Consider the following 19,435-nt stretch of genomic DNA (forward strand, 5'->3'; position numbering starts at 1 on the left):
ATTCAATTTCCACCAGGAAAATGAAGATCAAGTGTAAACATGAAGGTTTTAGGCTGTGTGAATTAGGCCTTAATAACATACTCTGTTAATAGGGTTAACACTACACCACGTCCAGGTGTTTTTTTTAGGTTGAATTGCTGGTAATAATCCACACATCATGTATGCCTCCCATGCTCTAGGGCAGTGGTTACCATTCCCAACCTTTTTTCCTTGGCGCCCCCCCTACTTATGTCTAAGAAAAGCTGAGCCCCCCCGTAACCGAAGTTGAGGTAACTCTCGAGATAGAGCCTTACTTTCTTTTTTGATACACAGGAGTCATCAGCACTTTCACATTTCTCCGCCATGTTTCATTCATAAAATAGTGATGCCGTGGCGGCAGGAAAAACGAGGATGATAGCAGCTAGCAGCTGACCTGATGACAGCAAGGGTCCCAGGTTAAGAGGTCCCAGAGGTTTGGCCGACTAAGTAGCCTGCCTACAATTTTAAACAAGAACAAAGATATATAGTTTTTATACAGACTTTTGTATACATTATATATTCTAGCGTATTATCATAATTTGTTTCAGATGTGCAAATTTTTTTTTTTACCTCAACCTTAAACCAGATAAAGACTTGCGCACCCCCTATAATCTTTGCCGCCCCCCTAAGGGGTGCCCGGACCCCAGGTTGGGAACCACTGCTCTAGGGCCTCATTTCAGCAGGGTTCCTCACCCCACATGTCTAGCTCATGCATGAACAATACCCACCAGGACAAAAGAACCAGTCTTTTGATGTTTTATTTTAAACTCAATGATGGACTTGGTTAAATCCTTTTTGAGCTAAGACAAAGAAATTAAGTTTTACATTCAGTCCACAAAATCTTTGGTGAAAGTAACATCAGTTAGACAATATTTCATTAGAGAAATAGAACCACATAATGGAATACATGTAGAAGAATGTATAAAACATAATGTAGTATTACTGGAGTCTTACAACCTCAAAAGGATGCACATTTCTTAATTGGCAGGCCAAACATGGTTCTAATGACTAATCCGTTTTTTGTCAACAAACATTTCTCCTCAATAATTAATACTTAGTAAATAATGTCATCATCACTCTAAAATCTGGAGCGTCTAAAGGCTGACAGTAAGAGCTGCAGAGAGGAAATTTCCTCAGTGGAAGCGTTCCTTCTTGTGCATTACTGGTGATGCAACTGTACAAGAAAGCCACTGTTAATACCAATATTTAAAATAGTCAGTGTGCATGCAAATCGATATTCGTTCATAACTTAAATTAGTTCCAGGTTTTATTTTGTGATGACCCCACAGATGAGAGTCTCAGATGTCTGTCTGAGAGAGAAAATATTAACTTAAAGTGTCCTTGGTCACATGAATAACAGTTTTCCCAATGACCTGTTCATTGTTTTCAGTGTCAGTATTACTGACTGGTTGTGTGCATAAAATACAGTAGATCCTCTTCATTGGCGAAGGCTTGCATATCAAAAGTGGTGCAACAGCAGCTTCTAGTGGCGTGTATTCCCAGGTAGAATACACATTGATTCAGATTGTTACATAGTGCAATATGCAACATAATTCCCATTCAGTATCAGTGTTTAAATTGCAGTATTGTTAAAGTATATAAATTGTCATGATTGGTATACATCATAGCACACAATCAACATAAATATATAAAAAAAAAAAAAGTCAAATCATGAAAACAAAACGATGTCTTCAGGACAATGACAAGGCAACCAATGCCAAAAGACAAAGACACTGGCCAATAATACAATGTATTCCCTCTTTGTCCAATGCAGCTATGCATTTCACGTGTGCTTGAGCACCCCCCGTTGCTGTGGTTACAACCACAGGTTCAAAGACGGACCTACACCAGTGAATGCATAGATTTTTAACATCAAACCAACGTGTTTAACACAAATCAGAAGATAATGATCCTTGAATTGGTATAGAATGGTTGCTTGGTCAAAGCCTTCAAACCTCTTACAATCACATAGATGGCACCACAGTTTTGGTCAATAATAAATCATTAGTAATCAAAGATATAAAAACAAACTGAAACACTCGTGCAGGAATCTTTTCAAAGGAAAACTCTTGTAAGAAAGTCTTGAATAAAATACTTGAATACAAAAAACTCAGTGATAAAACATGTTAAAATTGCACAGTAGTTTTCCCACATGATTATGTGAATATATATTTGGTCATTGCAGTAAGTACAATATGGCTATTTTTTATTTCTCCTTTGCCATTACTTCAGCTGTGGAGAGGCGAAGAAGGTGCCCTGGCGGTTAGAGGCAGCTGATGCTTTGCTTTTGCTCCCAAATCTAAGAAGGGGAGGGAGGGGGGGGAGAAAAAGACAGTAGGGTAAAAACAAGAATCCAATCTTAATATGTGGACAACTAAGTTAGCTTAATTTCATTAATCATTTCACATGAGCTTGGATTTTTTTTTTAGTTCAAATCTTAAAATGTACAGTATCTGGATCTGCTGTTTGTGACACAATGCCTTACACTCAAATCTGCAAATGTTCAAACTTAATCAAAACTGGAGCTTGACCAATAGACCTACTTTTTTGGGTTTACTTGCTCTTCCACTAAAGGGGTGATAGAATGCAAACCGATTTTACCCTGGCAGTTTGGTGTGTAAATAGGATATACATAGAACCTCAAAATCCCATTGACACCTCTTTCCTCTGAAAATCTCACAATTTGAAACTGCCTCTCAAAACAGACAAATCTCAAAAAAATAATTTGCTCTAGTCTCTACTTTTGTCACGTCCCAACATTTACATAGGCTACACCACTGATCTGAGATCAGGTAGACTTCTGAATAGGTTGCGCAGATCTCAGAAATTGTATACATTGTTCTGCTATTTGTTAGCTAAGCTTTGTAAGACATACATGCTGTGACGAAATTCAAAGTGTAAATATACTATAGTTATGCCGAAAGTGTAGCGGCGATCTTTTCCCATAGGATTGAATTGGAAACATAGCCTAGCTAGCAGCGCCTCCTAACGAGACCCCTCAAATTCACAAAAATGCCTTAAAATGAAATTGGACAAAAGTGTTAGCTTTGTAAGACCTTAGGGTAGCTGTGATATACATGCCATGACCAAATTCAAACTTTAAATATACTATAGTTATGCCGAAAGTGTACCCGGAGTCTGTGAAAGGACAGGCCGGGCAGCGAGGCAGCAACCCAGGCAGCACCCGCCGCTGTCACGGGGCTCATGAACTCCGACACACAGTCGGACAAAATTAGCAATAAGCTATAAATTTTCCTAAAACGGCACATATTTGACCTTTACATAGTTGATTTCTCGCATAAAAAAAGTCTCAGAAGTGAATTTAGTAATGAAATAGCAGACGAACAATGTATAACATTGCAGTGTCTGAAATATGAGACCTGCTGTCTCGTCTCCACTGTATGTGAATGTGGTTCGCTCAACCAATCTCAAGCTCATCTAAATATTCATGAGCGTACCATATTTTGGAAGAAAAGCTCAAAATAGGGCCAAAACACAGGGATGCGTTTAGGACCCATAGAATAGCACCCGGGACATTTTCAGCCCAACCAATGTTACATACCCTATTAGGAGACCTTAAGGAACAGTGTGAAATACCCTATATAATAATTCTATCACCCCTTTAACAAGTTGTCAGTCATATGAGTGCTGATCATAGTGTTTACTGTCCACACAGCAGACAGTTATCCAAGGTAACTTTATCAAATGTTATCATATTAATTCCCAACTGGCTTTTACTGGAAAGAAAAAAAGAAAAAAAAAAGACAACTACGTAGATGATAATTAACAAGATCATTTGTTATGGCTAGTTGTAGCTTGGATTAGGGTTTAGTGACATTTTAGGAATGTTGCCCTTTTTTTTTTTTTTTTTTTTTTTTACTGGTTTGTTTTAACAGACGTGAGAGAGTGTGTGAGTGAGCTTACATGGTGGTGCTGGATAGGGTCTGTCTCATGCGCTGGGACAGCGAGCTGGAGGAGGGTGTTTTGGACATCATCTGGTGCTCTGGAGTGGTCAGTGGTCCCAATATGCTCACTACAATTAATTACAGATCAACACATCCTCAGTTTTACACAACTGATTGTGTTATGTGTCAACCAAAGATGCAGAGAATAAATGCTTTAAAAAAAAAAAAAAAAAGGAGGAGTAATCTTGGTATTTTGATGATTTACCTTGGTGGTCTGGAGTATCAGTGTGGCAAGCATTGTCCATGCCTGTATTGTCTGGATAAGCAAACTGGTCCCAGTACTTTCCCGGAATGCTGAGCAGACGCTCTACAACCTACAAAGACATCAATTAAATACAGTATTTGTAGTCAAAACCATTATTAAGAACAGAAACACTGATCTTGACGTAAACAAAGCACATTCAACCATTTACTTCAACTATGTGCTACTTTATAAACACTGGGCTAGGGCACTTAATAAATAAATAAATAAATAAATAAATAAATAAATAAATAATTATAAACACTGGGCTAGGGCACTTAACGTAATGTATAGTCAGAGCAGTTTATTCTCATTCACTTTACCCTTGGTTGCCTGTTAGTGTCATGCAGGATGGTCATAGGGTCTGGGTCGGGAACAGCATGACCCACAAGAGTAGGGCCAAACACTCTGGCCAGGTTGTGTACATCCATCTTGGTATCCACACACTCAGAGACCCTGGGAAAAGAAAGGGGTAGAAAATGTCACAGTCTTAACTAAAATGAAAGTTGATCTGTACTGCAGAGATGTATGAGGTTACAACATGCTTGCTCACTCTTGTCTCAAATCATTTGGACCAAAGTCCTTCTGGGATACAAGTAGTTGCTTACACTACTCCTGTCTAAATGGGTGGAAGGTAATGGGAGCAGATGGGAGGATGAAAAGGATAAAACAAAAGGCTTCTTAAATGTAATGAAAATTACTTATGCAGATGGATCATCAGGCAGGCCAGAGTGTCTCGGTTTGGTTGAGGCAGCTCGCTGATGGTCTGGTACAGCATGGCAAGACTGTTGCCATCATCCTGGATTTCTACAAAAACATTAACACCAGTCTTTTCATATTCATGTACGTGCATGTTACCCGTTTCCCATGGAGCTTCTTGATACACTCAATTAAAAAAAATCATTGTTCTTCAAATATTAATAATGTTACGTAAACATTCAGACAGATAGAGACCACTGTGGTTACAGCAAACTTCTGTAAGTGATTCTACAAGCCTCGGAAACTCACCAGCTGCTTCTATGAAGGCTTTGTTGAGGTGGAAGGTGAGCAGTGGCTCCGGCAGGTTTCGGAGGAAGTCTTTGAGGACACCTGTAATGACGTTAATGTCATCCACTTTGTGAAGTGGAGGCAGAGTCTTTCCTCTAATCAGCTTCTCCTTCAGCTCTTTCACCATGCGCTCTTGGCCAGAGACTCTGTACAGGCCAACCTGGGGCAAGGAAAATATAAAAGAAACCAGCTCTCATTGTCTGGCTGCCTGTGATACGGTACTACTGAATGAGATAACCAATTAGTGAGAAATTATCTATTGTAATCGCTCAAGAGAAAAGGATCAGAGCATAACGTGAGGGTGACAAATTAAGAAGGACTTTAATAAAGTCTGTCTCACCTCATGTAGGCCTCTTTGTTCAATCTCCTTAATGCAGTAGATAACCAAAGCCGGGATCTTTGGGGAGGTGACTGGAGCAAAGTCAGCCAGGGTGCTCTGCATACAAACACACAATTAACCTAAACATGAAAGTAATAGAAAATAATGAAAAATTGTGTAAACATGCTATTCATGTACCTCTGTGTTCTTGATGGGAGTGCCAACAGCTGTGGGATTACAGGGTAGGGGACAGCAGTCACGACACTCTGGGTGGGTCACAATCTTGCAATCCTGGCAGCGGAGGTACATCTTGCCAAACTTTGTTCTTCTTCCACATGGTATGCAAAACTCAGACTTGATCACCTTAGTGATAAGAGGGACCACAGTGCCCAAGGTAAGTAGATACTTCAAGTAGTAGTACCTAAACAAGGTGAACCAGCTTGTAATGTTGATGCAGACAGAACAAAAAGTATATGGTCTTACGGTTTTGGGGATGAACTGATGCTTCTTTTCTCCTCTATTAGCTCTGGGCGTTCGGAGCTGGGCAGGGAAACCGGAGACGGGTGTGCTGGGAGTCTCACTGGCAGTCTCGGATTGGTCAGTAGTGGTTGCATCACCCCATGCTGGAGCAACTGTAGGTGCAATCACATGTTGGTAAAAATCTCCAAACCAGAAATTAAAAAATGCATTAATTTCAAACATACGCTGGTTTTATAGTCAAATTAGTTTTGTTTTCTTTTGTTATAAAAAGGTCCTGTAAAGAGTAAACCTGTTTGAGTGGTGACACACTCGGATCTTTCACCCGTGTCTTTAAATTAACCCATGAGTCATGAGTTTTAAGAGAGATTAACTCGGATCAGTTGAGTCCTACTACAATTCAATCTAAAATGATAACAGCGCCACACACAAACTTCTTGCAACATTAGCTACTACTAGTCCTAGCCATCTTAGCTGCCAAAAGCTTTATAACTTACAATTTCGTAGGCAACCACAACTCCACAAGTCAACTCAAGTGACTGAGTGAGTAGAGACAGTCTGAGATTAGGAATGTCCCGCAGACCATGCAAGCTCGCAGACCATGGGGCTCATGAGTCATGAGCTCTTGAATCCTCGAGTCAGTCAGTCGTGCGAATCAGCCGGCTACGTTGTAATGAGTGGCTCTGTAGAGCGAGTGAAGTCTCTCCTCGAGTCAGGGTGAAAAGCAAAACAACAACAAAAGCCATGCTTTTTTTCCTTTCACTTCTGAAATAACATACAATGTTCTGCACGTAGCGTAGGCCTACTGTAGGTTTGGTGTATAAAAGTAGTATATTAACATGCAATTAGGTTGAGCGGTCCGAAACATTGCAAGCTCAGTAGACCATGGGACTCATGAGCTCTTGAGTCCTCTAGTCAGTCGAATCAGCCGGCTACGTTGTCATGAGTGGATCTGTAGCAGACGAGCGAGTAGTTTCTCCTCGAGTCAGGGTGAAAAGCAAATCCACAACAAAAGTCATACTTTCACTTCTGAAATAATAAAGCCGGTAACATGGCAAGACTCAAAAATACCAGATCTGAAATAGTGAGTATGCGCCAAGTGAATCCACAGAACTTCCTACTACGTTAGTGGTTGGAGACAATAGGCTAAGACTGAGTTTAGCAATACTGACTCCAGTGACTCGCACAACCCAGATCAGTTTAGTGAGTGACTCAGAATAACCCAAATCCATAAAAGGAATCAAGTTTGTCAGGCCTAGTAAAGAGGAACCATACAGAAGATCTACAAAATCCTCACCGCTCTTTCTGCTGCGAGTCCAGTAAGGCACAGTTTCAATGGTTGAGACAGCCTCGACAGCACCACCATTCACAGTGACGGTGGTTTTGGCCACTATAGACTCATTCACCTGAATCATATATAAAAAAAGAAACTACATTGTAAATACATTTAAGGCTCTGTCCAACCAAACTGAATGTCATTTGAGTCACAATTATTGATTGACAATATTGAGGTTTACTTTCTCTTGATAGCCATTTTATTTGTCTGCTAATTTAATAAAGAGATGTAATCACACCAAGCTGTGTTAGTGTTATACACAAATGTTAGTGGTGCATTCAGCTGCAGAGGTCAGCACTGCATTACCCTATCTGATGTGCGGCCAGTGGAGCGTGGTTTCTTCATTGCCTGTGGAGGAACCTCAAGGAGTTTTCTGGAGGAGCGCTGTGGATTGAAATGTACAGGAACTTTAAAAAATAAAAAAAACGTTTTATGGATTGGCTGCTGAAAACTGTACACCAAATAGCAAGACAAAGTTGTGCTGATGTATAGAAACGCAACAAAAAAATGTTTTATCAAGATTACTTCATCAATAATGCAGGAGGCATCTATTCCAAATGTGAGTAAAGACATGACTCACTCGTTTCTGGCGTTTCCGCAGTCTTACAGTCTTCATCACAGAGGAATCCCAGTCCTACAGGAAAAGGGGAGAGATAGAGCATAGTACTTAATTAACTAAACTTAATAAACACAGTTGTCCCACAATCTGATCATCAAATCAGCAGTTCTCTTAAAATATACAGAAAAACTTTTAAGAAAACGGGTCAATATACCAGAGAGTCGTCCGTTTGGTCATAGCTGATGTCTGACAGTATAGAAGCTGATTCATCGATGGTGGTTAACCTGTAAAACAGATTAAAGTCAGCATATAATCCTACTGTCTTAAGTACTTCCTGTGCCCAAGGCTAGTTGAAAATGACAATATTCTGGTGAATCATACCAGCTTTAATATAGGAACTCATATTTCACATATGTAATTCTATTCCCTACAATGTACAGTATGTATGCTGCAAGTCTATATTTTTTACTTTATAGCAGACAGTGTATTCAGTAACTACATAAAGTGCAGCGGTAAAGTAACCTTAAAACAAGTCGTGAAAGCTCAAGAAAGGATCAGGCACTGTGGTAAGATAAACACCTAAAGTCCTTGTTTTCTTATCAATACTGTCTTGTAAAAAAATAATTAATGGTGCACTTCTAGCCGTTTCAGAACCAGACAATGAGGATCTAACCTTCGACTGGAGTCGAGGTTGCTCTTAGCAGCCTGTGCTGCCTGTGAGTGGGCACTGAGGAAGGCCAGGGCGGAGCGCTGCTCCTCACTCAGGTGGACACTGTTACCATTGTTCTCGGATATCAGCAACTCCCGTATCAGCTGTAGCTGTCGTTCCTGTTATACCCAAAAACCAGCAGGTTGACAAGGACAGGTCAATATATAAAAAACACAGACAAAGGCAGAACAATGTATTATTATTATTATTATAATGAACAATCACCAGATAGATCTATTCACATACAGTGACATACACGGGAAGCTTTACCAAGTGCAGTGACCAATAGCATTATTTGAAGATTAACATCTAGATTTTTCATTTTTCTAATTTCCTATTTATTCCATCAGCAACCGCGCAAATACAAGACTTATAAGTAGTGTTGCACCAACCAGCTTCTCATAGACAGCCTCAGCCTTCTGCCTTCGGCGGATCTCCACATCCACCTGGTTGCGGGCATGCTTCAGTCTGACCTCCAGGGCTCCCCTTTCAGTCTCTGCTTTAGCCAGCACCTCTTTACAGGAAACCAGCTCCTCACCTGCCCGCAGCCACTTCTTACGGCACTCCTCAAAGTTCACTGCCATCTGGAGGAACTCTGAATACCACAACAGAACAGGAGATTGCTGTATTGCTGCTGTGCACAAAATACTATTCTTCAGTGGTGGCTTTGTGTATTAGCCCTCCAAAATTCCATTGGTTTGCAGTGGCTTATTGCCCTTGCTGAATTACCTCAAGATAGAGAACAAAAAGACCGAGTGCTCTGCTGTAAAGTGAACAAATGAGTAATAGTGTATTCCTGTTAGTTAAAATTTAAATAAATTGCATCATCCAGACTATTTTCATGTATACCCCAATTGCTGTTTCCACCCCCATTAGTGTCATGGGCTGCACCATCAGTTTTCACAGCATGTCTGTAGTCCGGGTCCTGTCAGCCTTTGCTAGCTAAAGCAAAAGGCTCTATACTCATTACTGCATTCATCGTATGTTGCTTCTAAAGAGGTGGCAAATACTAAGACCAAGTGTGGAAATAACTTACGTGGTTCAATACCCTCATTCAGACCGTCCACCTGGGCTTTCAGATTCTGGAACTGGTTGTACAGGTTCACAACAGACGACTCCATCGTGCAGCTACTTTCAGTAGGTAGAAATGGGTGGGCAGGAGAATGGTTAATGCTAGTATGTTTAGCTACATTATTGTATTTTGTTGATGTTTCACTTTGTTAACGTTGAATTAGCCCGTTAGGTCTAACGCTACATGTAATGTCAGTGTTACGTTAACATCAAACATGTGAAATGTAACGTTAACAAATATCGTTAACGTTACATACGTTAGCTAGCTACAACATTAACGTTAGTGCTAAAGAAAAACAACGTCACTCATTGTTATGTCAGCTAACGTTCCTTATGTCCAAACGTTCGCAATGACTTTATATCTCCACTGTATTTAAAACAACTCTCAAGCTTGTTAGATAAATTAATGTTGCGCCATGTTTAACGTTAACGTTACTGCACTGTGTTAACGTTAGCTATATAACATTAGCACGTTTGTGTTGACTTAATGCTAGCTAACTATCGTTACGTTGGTCAAAAGAAAGAACAAAACACTTACATGTGCAATAGATTTCCTGTAGTAGTAGTAGGGCTGGCATGTAATGTAACAAGTTCCGATGTTAAAAGCAGATGTTAGATGGTTTATTCCCACACCACCAACAGCAGAGCCACACCTGTCTGATAAAGTTTGCACATTCTTCTTCAAAGTTCAAAATCAGCGCCGGTTTTCTTCCTCGTTGGATGATTTGGCGGAGGTCGCAGCGCTCTATCGCCCCCCCACACACACAGTTGTAAATGCAGGGTGGCGATTAGCATAGATGTATATCTATGGCGATTAGTGCCGTTTGAGGAGGACATGGTGGACATACAAAAAACAAGATATTGCCTTATAATGACCCAGTATGGTTCTTTATCTACTAGAAAGACAGCCTCTGGCTCAAAATCTGTGTCAATTTGGCTAGGCCCTTTTGAAAGGAGATCTGTGCTTGAAATCACTTTCTTTCATATATCTGATCCAACTCATTAAGTGTAACCAATAACCCCATTAAGTAAATAAAAAGGGTAGTTTTGACTGAGGTGAGTCAGTCCAGTATATGTGCCTCCTGTTCTCCTTAATGTGCATCAAACTATCAAATATGAATATAATGAAATTTCGTGTAAAATCATAAAATCCTACATTGTGTCCTGTTGCTATGGGCCTGGCACATGGGAAGCACATAACGGCATCATTAATCAGCCACGGATGGCATATCTGGGGGCAACAGCAGCTCTACTGTGCAACATGTAATGAGGGTAACACGCAAGCATGCACGCACATGCCCGCGCGCGCACACACAGTTTACATGTATGTGTTCATAACACATCAGACATTTTTTAACATCTCAACAATAGACTATAACAGATTTGTTTGTGCGTGTTTTTCTAAAGCTTTGGCAGCCTGATTTAGTATCACACTTGTACTCAAAACAGAGAGTGTGTGTGTGTGTGTGTGTGTGTGTGTTCTGAATACTGCAGGTCCATTAGAGGTGATTTGAGATAATAGGATCTGTCAGTCAATACGCGCTCTGTCTTAGTCAATTATTTATCTCTGTATGTACATTTCCTCCAGTCACAGATAATTTAACTGCCAGCATTCTCTTGCTACATCAATCACTGTCTGCACTTTCTTAAACTGAGTTGACTAGTATTGCTATCTGCATTAATCTGTAATCTGGCATCAAGCAAGTACATCACCAAGAGGAAAAAAAAGAGAAATAATTAATTTAGCAAAACAGACCATTTTCTTAATTCACCATGATTTTATAACATAGTGTAGATATATTATTTGTCAGATGAGACAACATATTGTAAAAGGCACGTTACCACATTGCCGATTTTATTCAGACAGGCAATATTTTACAAGCGGTTTTTAAGACAGAGTGTTTACCTGAATAATGAGTTCACAGATTTTTTGTTGTCTGTCTAAAATGTGCATGGATAATACAACAACAAGGTCCACACTTCATACAGTAAATGCATCTCAGAAGTGAAAACAGTATCAGGAGGCTCTAATGCACCAAAGTTTCAGAGGAAGCACCACAGATTGTGCTGACTGGTTAGGCCTCCTCAGTGGCACCATTGGAAGGGTAATGGATCCACAAACTGCCTCATGGGGAACACTTGGCAGATAAACATCTACTTAGGAGGATGCATTGAAGCAGAACACACCCGCTATACATCCTGTTCATATTTGTGCACACTATCCAGACCCTTAAACTTCACTTGCTTTCAGATAAAGGAAACAAGCTTTTTGATACACAGTAGTTTCTGTCCACTTTGTGTAAAAATTGAGAAAAGTGCTTATCTATTGTTGAACAGAAACCAAATCATCCATATAAATGTAGAGGGAGTGGACAGAAAAACCTGAACACCTAGAAAATGTTATGCATTCCAATACATTAGCCCTGCAATAAATACATATTGAGAACGTTTCGTTTTTTGAACATCTCTATTTGGTTACTGATGGGGTTGTATTGTAAAATATGCCTCTTTTGACCACACTATCATGCACATTGTACATTGCATTACAGCCTCACCTTAGAGTCATATTAACACCAGTGTCAACATAAAGTGAACACTACAAGCTTTAAGGTACTTTTATTTGCAGACATATCAATGAATTTCATTATATTTTAAAAGTGTGCATATTTTTGTGTCAACCCCCTTAGATTTTACAGTCTGGCACGAAAAGTCGATTGAAATGTAATGTCTCCCGAGTTGACAGGATGTTTTTACAAACTGGAATGTCACACCACTGGCAAGACTACTTTCATCGTCTGTAAAAGCAGGCCAGATGAATCTGTTGGTGAGTGAGTCTGCAGGTGTGTGGAAATGCTCTAGCCAAGTGAGTAGAGTAATTAGATAATGTGCATAGGTGCACTCCAAACATCCCATCAATTAAATTACAAGTGGAATCTTCCACTCAGAGCGGGTTTACTGGAAAAGGCTCCCTCTTTCCTTCACTGCTTCAACAACAAATCTTCCAGGTTTTGAAACCTGACACTTGGTAAACATCCAACCCAAACACATTCCCAAGTGGATTAAACAGCTTATTTTTTTAGTTTGAAAAATGGGAGGGAACTCTTTAAAAAATATTATTATTTTTTAATTATTTTTAAGCTTGTTTGAGCAGTAGCCTATATCTTGTTGCTTAAAGAAAGGACAAGAGCATTCAAACTAAAAGAAAGTAAAAATGCTCCTGTCAACAGAATATGTTACAATTTATGAACTGTAGATGTAAAACTCTTAAAACTATTATATTACATACAAGTAAAATAAGCCCTGTGATGTTCTCAAGAAAACAGCAAGATAGAGTCAAGCGTGATTTATGGTCCTGCGGAGGCTCCACGCAGAGCTTTCGCCGTAGCCTATGTAAGTGGCCTGAAGTTTATACTTGTGCGCTGGTGTGTGCGTCGACCTCTTTAAGAAAATAGCAGGGCCTGCATGTGTGTATGTGTGTGGGGAGTGTGTGGTAGAGCGAGTGAGAGAGTGATGGCGATTAGCTTCACAGCGAGTAGTGACTCTAGAGTCATAGTGAGAGAAACAAAGTGTCTCCTCTGTGCTTTCTGACCACTGGGTGAATCTTTAGCAGGAAAAGTTAACTCTCTCCTTGATTTCATGTTTGTTATGGATAAGGAGGAAATGAGTCGGGGGAAATGCAACGCTCCCAGGCCGAGGGACGTGAGTCACTGCGACGTGTAGTTACATTTTTCAAGAGGTGCGCGTAGGGTCAGACGTACCTACGTACGTAGCCACGGCGTAGATTTAACGCAGAAGCATAAATCACGCTTTAGGCAGTGTTCAAGGCTGAAGCTGTTTCACAATGCATTTGTAATTGTGTTGTTTCTCAGAAAAGAGCAGGCAAAATGAGAAAAAAAATCACTTTTGCATTGGCTCAGTATTACTAGTTTCAACATATCCTCTGAAATATATTTTAAAAATTATTTAAAACATTCATCCTTAGATACTTCCTTTCACAGCCACATAAATGACGTTAAATGGAAGAGAAAACTTGGCGTGGGAGTTTACTTACAATTTGTTGTAACTGCATGAGGGAGTGACTCGGTGTGATTAGTAAGCTACAGTTTGAATCCTCCTGTTTTATAATGTTGCTGCATGCAGAGAAGTGTAAGGAGTTGCTGAATGTTTAGTGATCACCAAGCCAGTGTCACATGTCTCGTATCTACTTATCTCCATGTGAATGGCGTGCATTCTCCTGTGTACAGCATGTACATTTTTTATACGTAAATAAATAATTACAATTAAAACAGGCAACAATGTGGACTCTTTTGTAAGATTCTTCATGACCCGATGGTGCAAATAGGAATAACGATGATAAGAATGATAGTTACTGCCGTGGCAATGAGTGCAAGCAGCTTGCAGACCTTGGCCCTGCGGAGATCAGCCTCTTTACGCCTTAGTAGAGCATCATAGCCTGGAGTGTAGATGTCATCCATCCAGAACTCCATGTTGTTGGGGTTCAGAGACTCCTGGGTCTGAGGAACACAACGTTTTTTAAAGATTTGTCTGAGCAGATATAAACTCATATAGATTAAATACAAATCCTAATGTAATCTGAGATGTTAAAAATTCAAACATTGTATACTCTTTCCTACTATGCATCATTAATTTGTGATGTGCTATTTTATGACACTGAATTGTGTTTAACTACCCCCACTTTTCTTGAGCCTGCATGATGTATTTATAAAGATATATATTGCATATTTAGTCATTGATAGACAAAACTACTGAATTTATATAAAAGATATGCCAGGAAATAGAATGTTATTCAATGTTTTAACTAATTTAGCCCTTTCAAAGTCAACAAATCTTACCTGTAAGTCCAAAGGGGAAATACGTGCCTCTCTGTCGTCTACGGTCCATATGGGCCTTCCTCTCCCCTCAGACAATCTGGGGTCCAGGATATTCCCAGAAGTTAGTCCACCTTTCAGACTGCTGTCTTTGTGACGGAACAGGGATGAGTTAAACACTTGGTCCACCAGGTTGGAGGACTTTTTGGAGATTAGGTTAGTGGTGCTGCCTGATTGATCTGCCTAGAAGGAAAATGGGCCAAACACAGATTTTATATAGACTGTATATACAACACCTATTTTAAACCTTTAAACATTTATGAAATGTTTCTTTGCAGCACTGACCAAACAGTGCTATATATATATTATTTTATTGTTATATTTTATCCCTATATTTTAACTTCTGCATTATTTCATGTTTTAGATTCTCACTTTTTACAGGTGTGATTTCCTTTTATACATATTTAATAAGCATTGTTAGAAGGAGCCTAAGATCTGAGATTTTATTGCCAACGACTGCTTCTCAATAATTGTTGTGCATATGAATTAGCCTGGGTAAACCTAGCCCGATCTGCCGTTGATTTGATTTCGACCTGCAGCTCAGGCTGGAAACCTGTACGTTTATCTATCCTGCTTCCGTTACAATTTTGCAGGGACCAAACACAAACTGGCTTATCCACCTGGCGCACTATTGGCAGGTTTAACAACATAGAGAAGCGACCAAGCAGCTTCTTGTTTAGCGCTTCGGCCACCGAAGCGCAGCAACCCGTTGATGCCGCTGTCGCTGCTACGTGATCACGTCTCTTGTGCAGTAGAATATACAGACTCCCCAGACAATGTTCAATCTTAAAAGATTGAGCTTGGTCTGGTGATAGCCAGACTACATATGAATAACTTCAAGTGTTCACTGTAAAGGTTTAAACCAACACCCCAAAAAGTGGCCTGATTAGCATGTCAACAGACCATACAATCACATGTGTCTACCCAGCATACAACAGAGCCAACTACTCAGGCCTAAGAAATGTTGTGGTCGCACAGTATGGATGTACAGTACAGATGGTGTGAGTATTGTACTACCTTTTGAATCTCTTATAAAACTGCTGCTTATATGCTGACTAATCTCTCATCTAACAGTTATTACTTCATGTACCATGGAAAATATAGAATCAAATGTACACAGTAAAATGACTCTACCTTTCCATGTGAAGCTTTGCCCTCCTTACTTTTGGAGAATGACACTGTCCAGTCTCTTGCCGAGTTAGAGACATTCAGCTGTTTGGAATCAGAGACAGTTTTTTCTTCAGGCTGGGTTTTGGAGGCACGACGAGATGATGCATCCTTCTTCCCTTCTTTCCTCCCCTTTGAATCAGCCTGACTCTTGCTGCTTTCTGCTTGCTCCCCGGGAGTGTTCCACCGGTTCCAGTCCAGACTACTAGTGCTGATCCCTGGAAACAGATGCTCAGAAACAGACAGAGGCTGAGGCTCAGATGACTCAGAAGGAGTTATTGGGTGGCTCATAAAGGAGGACACACCACTGAGAGGCTCCAGCCATCGCCCACCGGTGCTTTGTCCATCACCACCAATAGGTTGCTGGATCTTTTCATCCAGCCGCTGCAGTGCAGACAGTACCTGGGAAATCTCAGCCTTTACATCATTCAGTGACTCCAGTTGTCTTTCTATCTGGCTCATACGGAGCAGCAGTTTACAGACGCCGGCCTTGAGCCCATCATCGCTACTTTCCAGAGAGTGGAAAAGCCTTTGGAGTTGACCTAGGCGGCCACGTCTGGCCTCGGGGGTGTCCTGGTTAATGGCCCCTGATCCATCGGTAGGGTGCAAGACTCCCGTCGAACCACACATGCTTATGTCATCTAAGAAACGAAAGATGGCACTGATGTCATCCTCACCAAACTCAGGGTCGTCTAATGAGGTCATAAAGGAGAGGCGATCAGCGTGGACCAGGCTACGGAGGCGCCGGGTGTCCGTTTGGTCTGTCTGGGTTCCTTGAGCCTTGACCCCATCACCTCCACTTGGCAATCCACTATTCCCACTCTCAGCTCCTGAGGACCCCCCCAAATTGCTGATTGCAGGGGTTGATCGTCTTGGAAGTTGCCCCCCTTGTGATCCCATCCCCATTCCAATGTTGCCCAGGCCTATCCGGTCCTCTAGACTGTGACTCTTGTTGCTCCAGATAGGCCTCTGGCTCCTGGGAGGTTGAAGGTGTTGGGGGGACCACTCTGGGATTGACTGGGGTCCGAAGTAAGTTGAGTCCTGTAGGTCATCAAGGATCTCATGTTTAGCCCGCTGCTCTGGCGATTGGTTGACTGTTGCTGGTGATGAGTAAGGATTTGGGATTGTTTCAAAGCTGTGATTGTCGAAGCCTTTCTTCCCCTGTTTGGGACTGGGAGACTCACTGTTAACAGTCACCTGGGGTATTAGAGGCGGCTGGTTATGGAAGTCCTTCCTAAAGATGTTTCTCTTCTGGTCGACAGACGATCCCTGTTCATCTTCAAACACCTCCATTGGCGCAGAATCTCCACTAGACTCACTGTCTGTCTCCAAAGGCAGGTAGATATTCTGCATTTCCTCGTTGGGGATTTGACCACTGGGGTACAATAGTGTGGTGTGAGGCAAGTCGAAAGACACAGCCCTCGTCCTGATTGGAGGAGAGGACACAAGTGAGATGGGATCGGGGGGAAGACTGGCTCGCTTGCGGGCAGAGTAATTAGATCTTGGAAGCAGCAAGTGCTGATCGATAGGCCTGCCACCGGAGTCAGAGTGGGTACGTGCTCTTTCTTGACCAGAAATTTTCAGCTGGTGTATTCCAGACAGACTGGGGCCTGGGGACTGGTCGACGGGGAGGACCATCTGGGCTCTCATTGGATGGCTGCCATCAGGAGCCCCAGCCGTCATCTGAATGAGATTGAAGATAGTTACAATGTCAGCAGCGACACCTATGGGTGATAGCCCCTGGCCTCTGGTGGAAACTCGGTCTCTGAAGAGAGTAGCTGGGAAACAGGGGTCATGGCTGGCAGCAGCAAACAGCAAACTCCTGAGCTCGATTAGGTGCTCCAGGTCAAAGCGGGTGCTGACCATGCGACAAAGATCCTGGAAAGTCAGCCACTGGCGCATATTGGCCAGTTCCTCCAGGATCTCCAGAAGGACCCCAGGGTATTCCTGCTGCAGGTTAGCCATGGCTGCTCACCTGAGAGGGAAAACCAGGCAGTTACCAAGGCTAAGCAAGTTTATTTGTATAGCAACTTTCAAACCAAGGTAATTCAAAGTGATTTACATAACACATAAAAAGCTATTAAGGCAATATAAAAAGACACAAACATTATTGCAGGTGGAATTAAGTCTCATATCCAATCTGTTAAGTGCATGGTAATCTTTTTTTTTTTTAACATTATTTTTTGGGCTTTTCCCCCTTTAATTTTTGACAGGACAGCTATTTGAGAAAGGGGAGAGAGAGGGGGAAGACATGGAGGAAATCGTCACAAGTCGGATTCGAACGCTGGACATTAGGCATAGCCTAAACCTCTCAGTATATGTGTGCCTGCTCTACCCACTGAGCCAACCGGCCACAAGTGCATGGTAATCTTAAACACCATCTCTCTTTCTTTAATGCAAGAAAACAGATGTTTATTCAACATTTAATGAACATATAATAATAATAATAATAATAATAATAATAATAATAATAATAATAATATGATGTAGGCTATGTTGTATAGTATTGTATATTACATGTTTATATGAACAATAAAGCAATAGCAACATATTATGATGTATTACTATTTGCTAGTTGTTTTATTATCTAAATATTATTATAGAATATTATTATAACAAAATTATTATATTATTATGTTAATAATAGCAATAAAACGATGGTAGTTATAACAGCGGACGTTTTGTATTAAAATGAATTGGGAAGCAGTTCTACTTTTACTTAAAGTACAAGTTTCACTTAGTTCAAATATTAACAGTGTTTCAGATCTGATACTGTATCATAGGCAGCATATAATCATATAATTTGTCGAAAATATGACAATCAAAGTAGATTTTTTTTCAGTTCGAATGGAAAAAAGAAGAAGCCCTTTAGAAAGCGACCTTAATTTTGGGCCCTAAAATAACCGATCATCTGACCTGGTGACGCCGTCACACTGCGCACATCTTTCTCACTGGACATTTTTAATCTTCTCATTTCTAATATCAGCCTCAGGGCACAGTCGCCACTTTACTGAACAAATGCGGGACGTGTCGATGAATATACGAATATGCATTCAGTAACTTAATTGCCGTCCGGGCACCTTTGAAAACCATCTGAACATGCAGAAAGGGCAGGACAATCTTTACCGCGAGTCCCCGTTTGTGTTTCAGCTGGGACAATACCAATACCAATGGCAGTGTTGTAAATGCCATTTGGGTTCTCAGCAGCTTTGGTGCAGCTTAAGCGGAGGTGAGCCTAGGAGTTATTTCCACTTACCTGAATCTACTGAAATACAATTACAGTCACGTCTGCGTCCATGAAAAATTACAAATAAAATCCAGTTTTACGCCGTTAGCGAGGCCGTATTCCATATAGATTCTTCGCGGCTCATACTGTCACACTCCTTTCATGGGCTTCTCTGTTTGTAACAGCGACTAGCCCACAGCTCAGGCAGGAGAGGAGAAAATTAGAAATCAGGTCATCTTCCCACAAGTCCTTGCAGTCCCCTAAGGGACCTCAAAATACATTCTAACGGTTTACCCTCACCAAAGATCAGCGATGACACCGGTGTTGAAGTCAACAACACACCCACATTTCTGATCGATGCATTGGGAGGAGAAACAGCCTGTTGACAGGACACTTCAGTGTGTATGAGTG

At 41.0% G+C, this 19,435-nt stretch overlaps 2 protein-coding genes across 3 annotated transcripts; both read right to left on the minus strand.

The window, feature by feature from the left end:
• Nucleotides 1-758: 758 nt before the first annotated feature.
• LOC114554258 (rac GTPase-activating protein 1) lies at nucleotides 759-10,464 on the minus strand. 2 transcript variants are annotated; one of them, XM_028575974.1, is made up of 17 exons: nucleotides 10,281-10,464; nucleotides 9,708-9,799; nucleotides 9,064-9,266; nucleotides 8,636-8,790; nucleotides 8,177-8,246; nucleotides 7,984-8,037; nucleotides 7,710-7,787; nucleotides 7,365-7,473; nucleotides 6,074-6,222; nucleotides 5,789-5,953; nucleotides 5,612-5,707; nucleotides 5,233-5,431; nucleotides 4,926-5,031; nucleotides 4,548-4,680; nucleotides 4,189-4,297; nucleotides 3,943-4,051; nucleotides 759-2,317 (listed from the first exon to the last, which is right to left on the minus strand). In XM_028575974.1, the coding sequence occupies exons 2-17, from the start codon at nucleotides 9,790-9,792 to the stop codon at nucleotides 2,242-2,244; spliced, it is 1,896 nt and encodes a 631-aa protein (XP_028431775.1). In that variant the 5' UTR covers nucleotides 9,793-9,799; nucleotides 10,281-10,464; the 3' UTR covers nucleotides 759-2,241. The 2 variants fall into 2 exon arrangements, with proteins under 2 accessions (XP_028431775.1, XP_028431776.1); XM_028575975.1 differs by having other exon boundaries at nucleotides 9,708-9,802.
• A 3,586-nt stretch (nucleotides 10,465-14,050) lies between these two features.
• LOC114554796 (major intrinsically disordered Notch2-binding receptor 1) lies at nucleotides 14,051-19,319 on the minus strand. The gene is made up of 4 exons (XM_028576824.1): nucleotides 19,055-19,319; nucleotides 15,766-17,773; nucleotides 14,596-14,814; nucleotides 14,051-14,256 (listed from the first exon to the last, which is right to left on the minus strand). Exons 2-4 carry the CDS (start codon nucleotides 17,761-17,763, stop codon nucleotides 14,062-14,064), a joined length of 2,412 nt encoding a protein of 803 aa, XP_028432625.1. The 5' UTR covers nucleotides 17,764-17,773; nucleotides 19,055-19,319; the 3' UTR covers nucleotides 14,051-14,061.
• Nucleotides 19,320-19,435: the final 116 nt, after the last annotated feature.

Source organism: Perca flavescens, chromosome 4 (genome assembly GCF_004354835.1).
Source record: "Perca flavescens isolate YP-PL-M2 chromosome 4, PFLA_1.0, whole genome shotgun sequence".
Classification (NCBI taxonomy): Eukaryota; Metazoa; Chordata; class Actinopteri; order Perciformes; family Percidae; genus Perca; species Perca flavescens.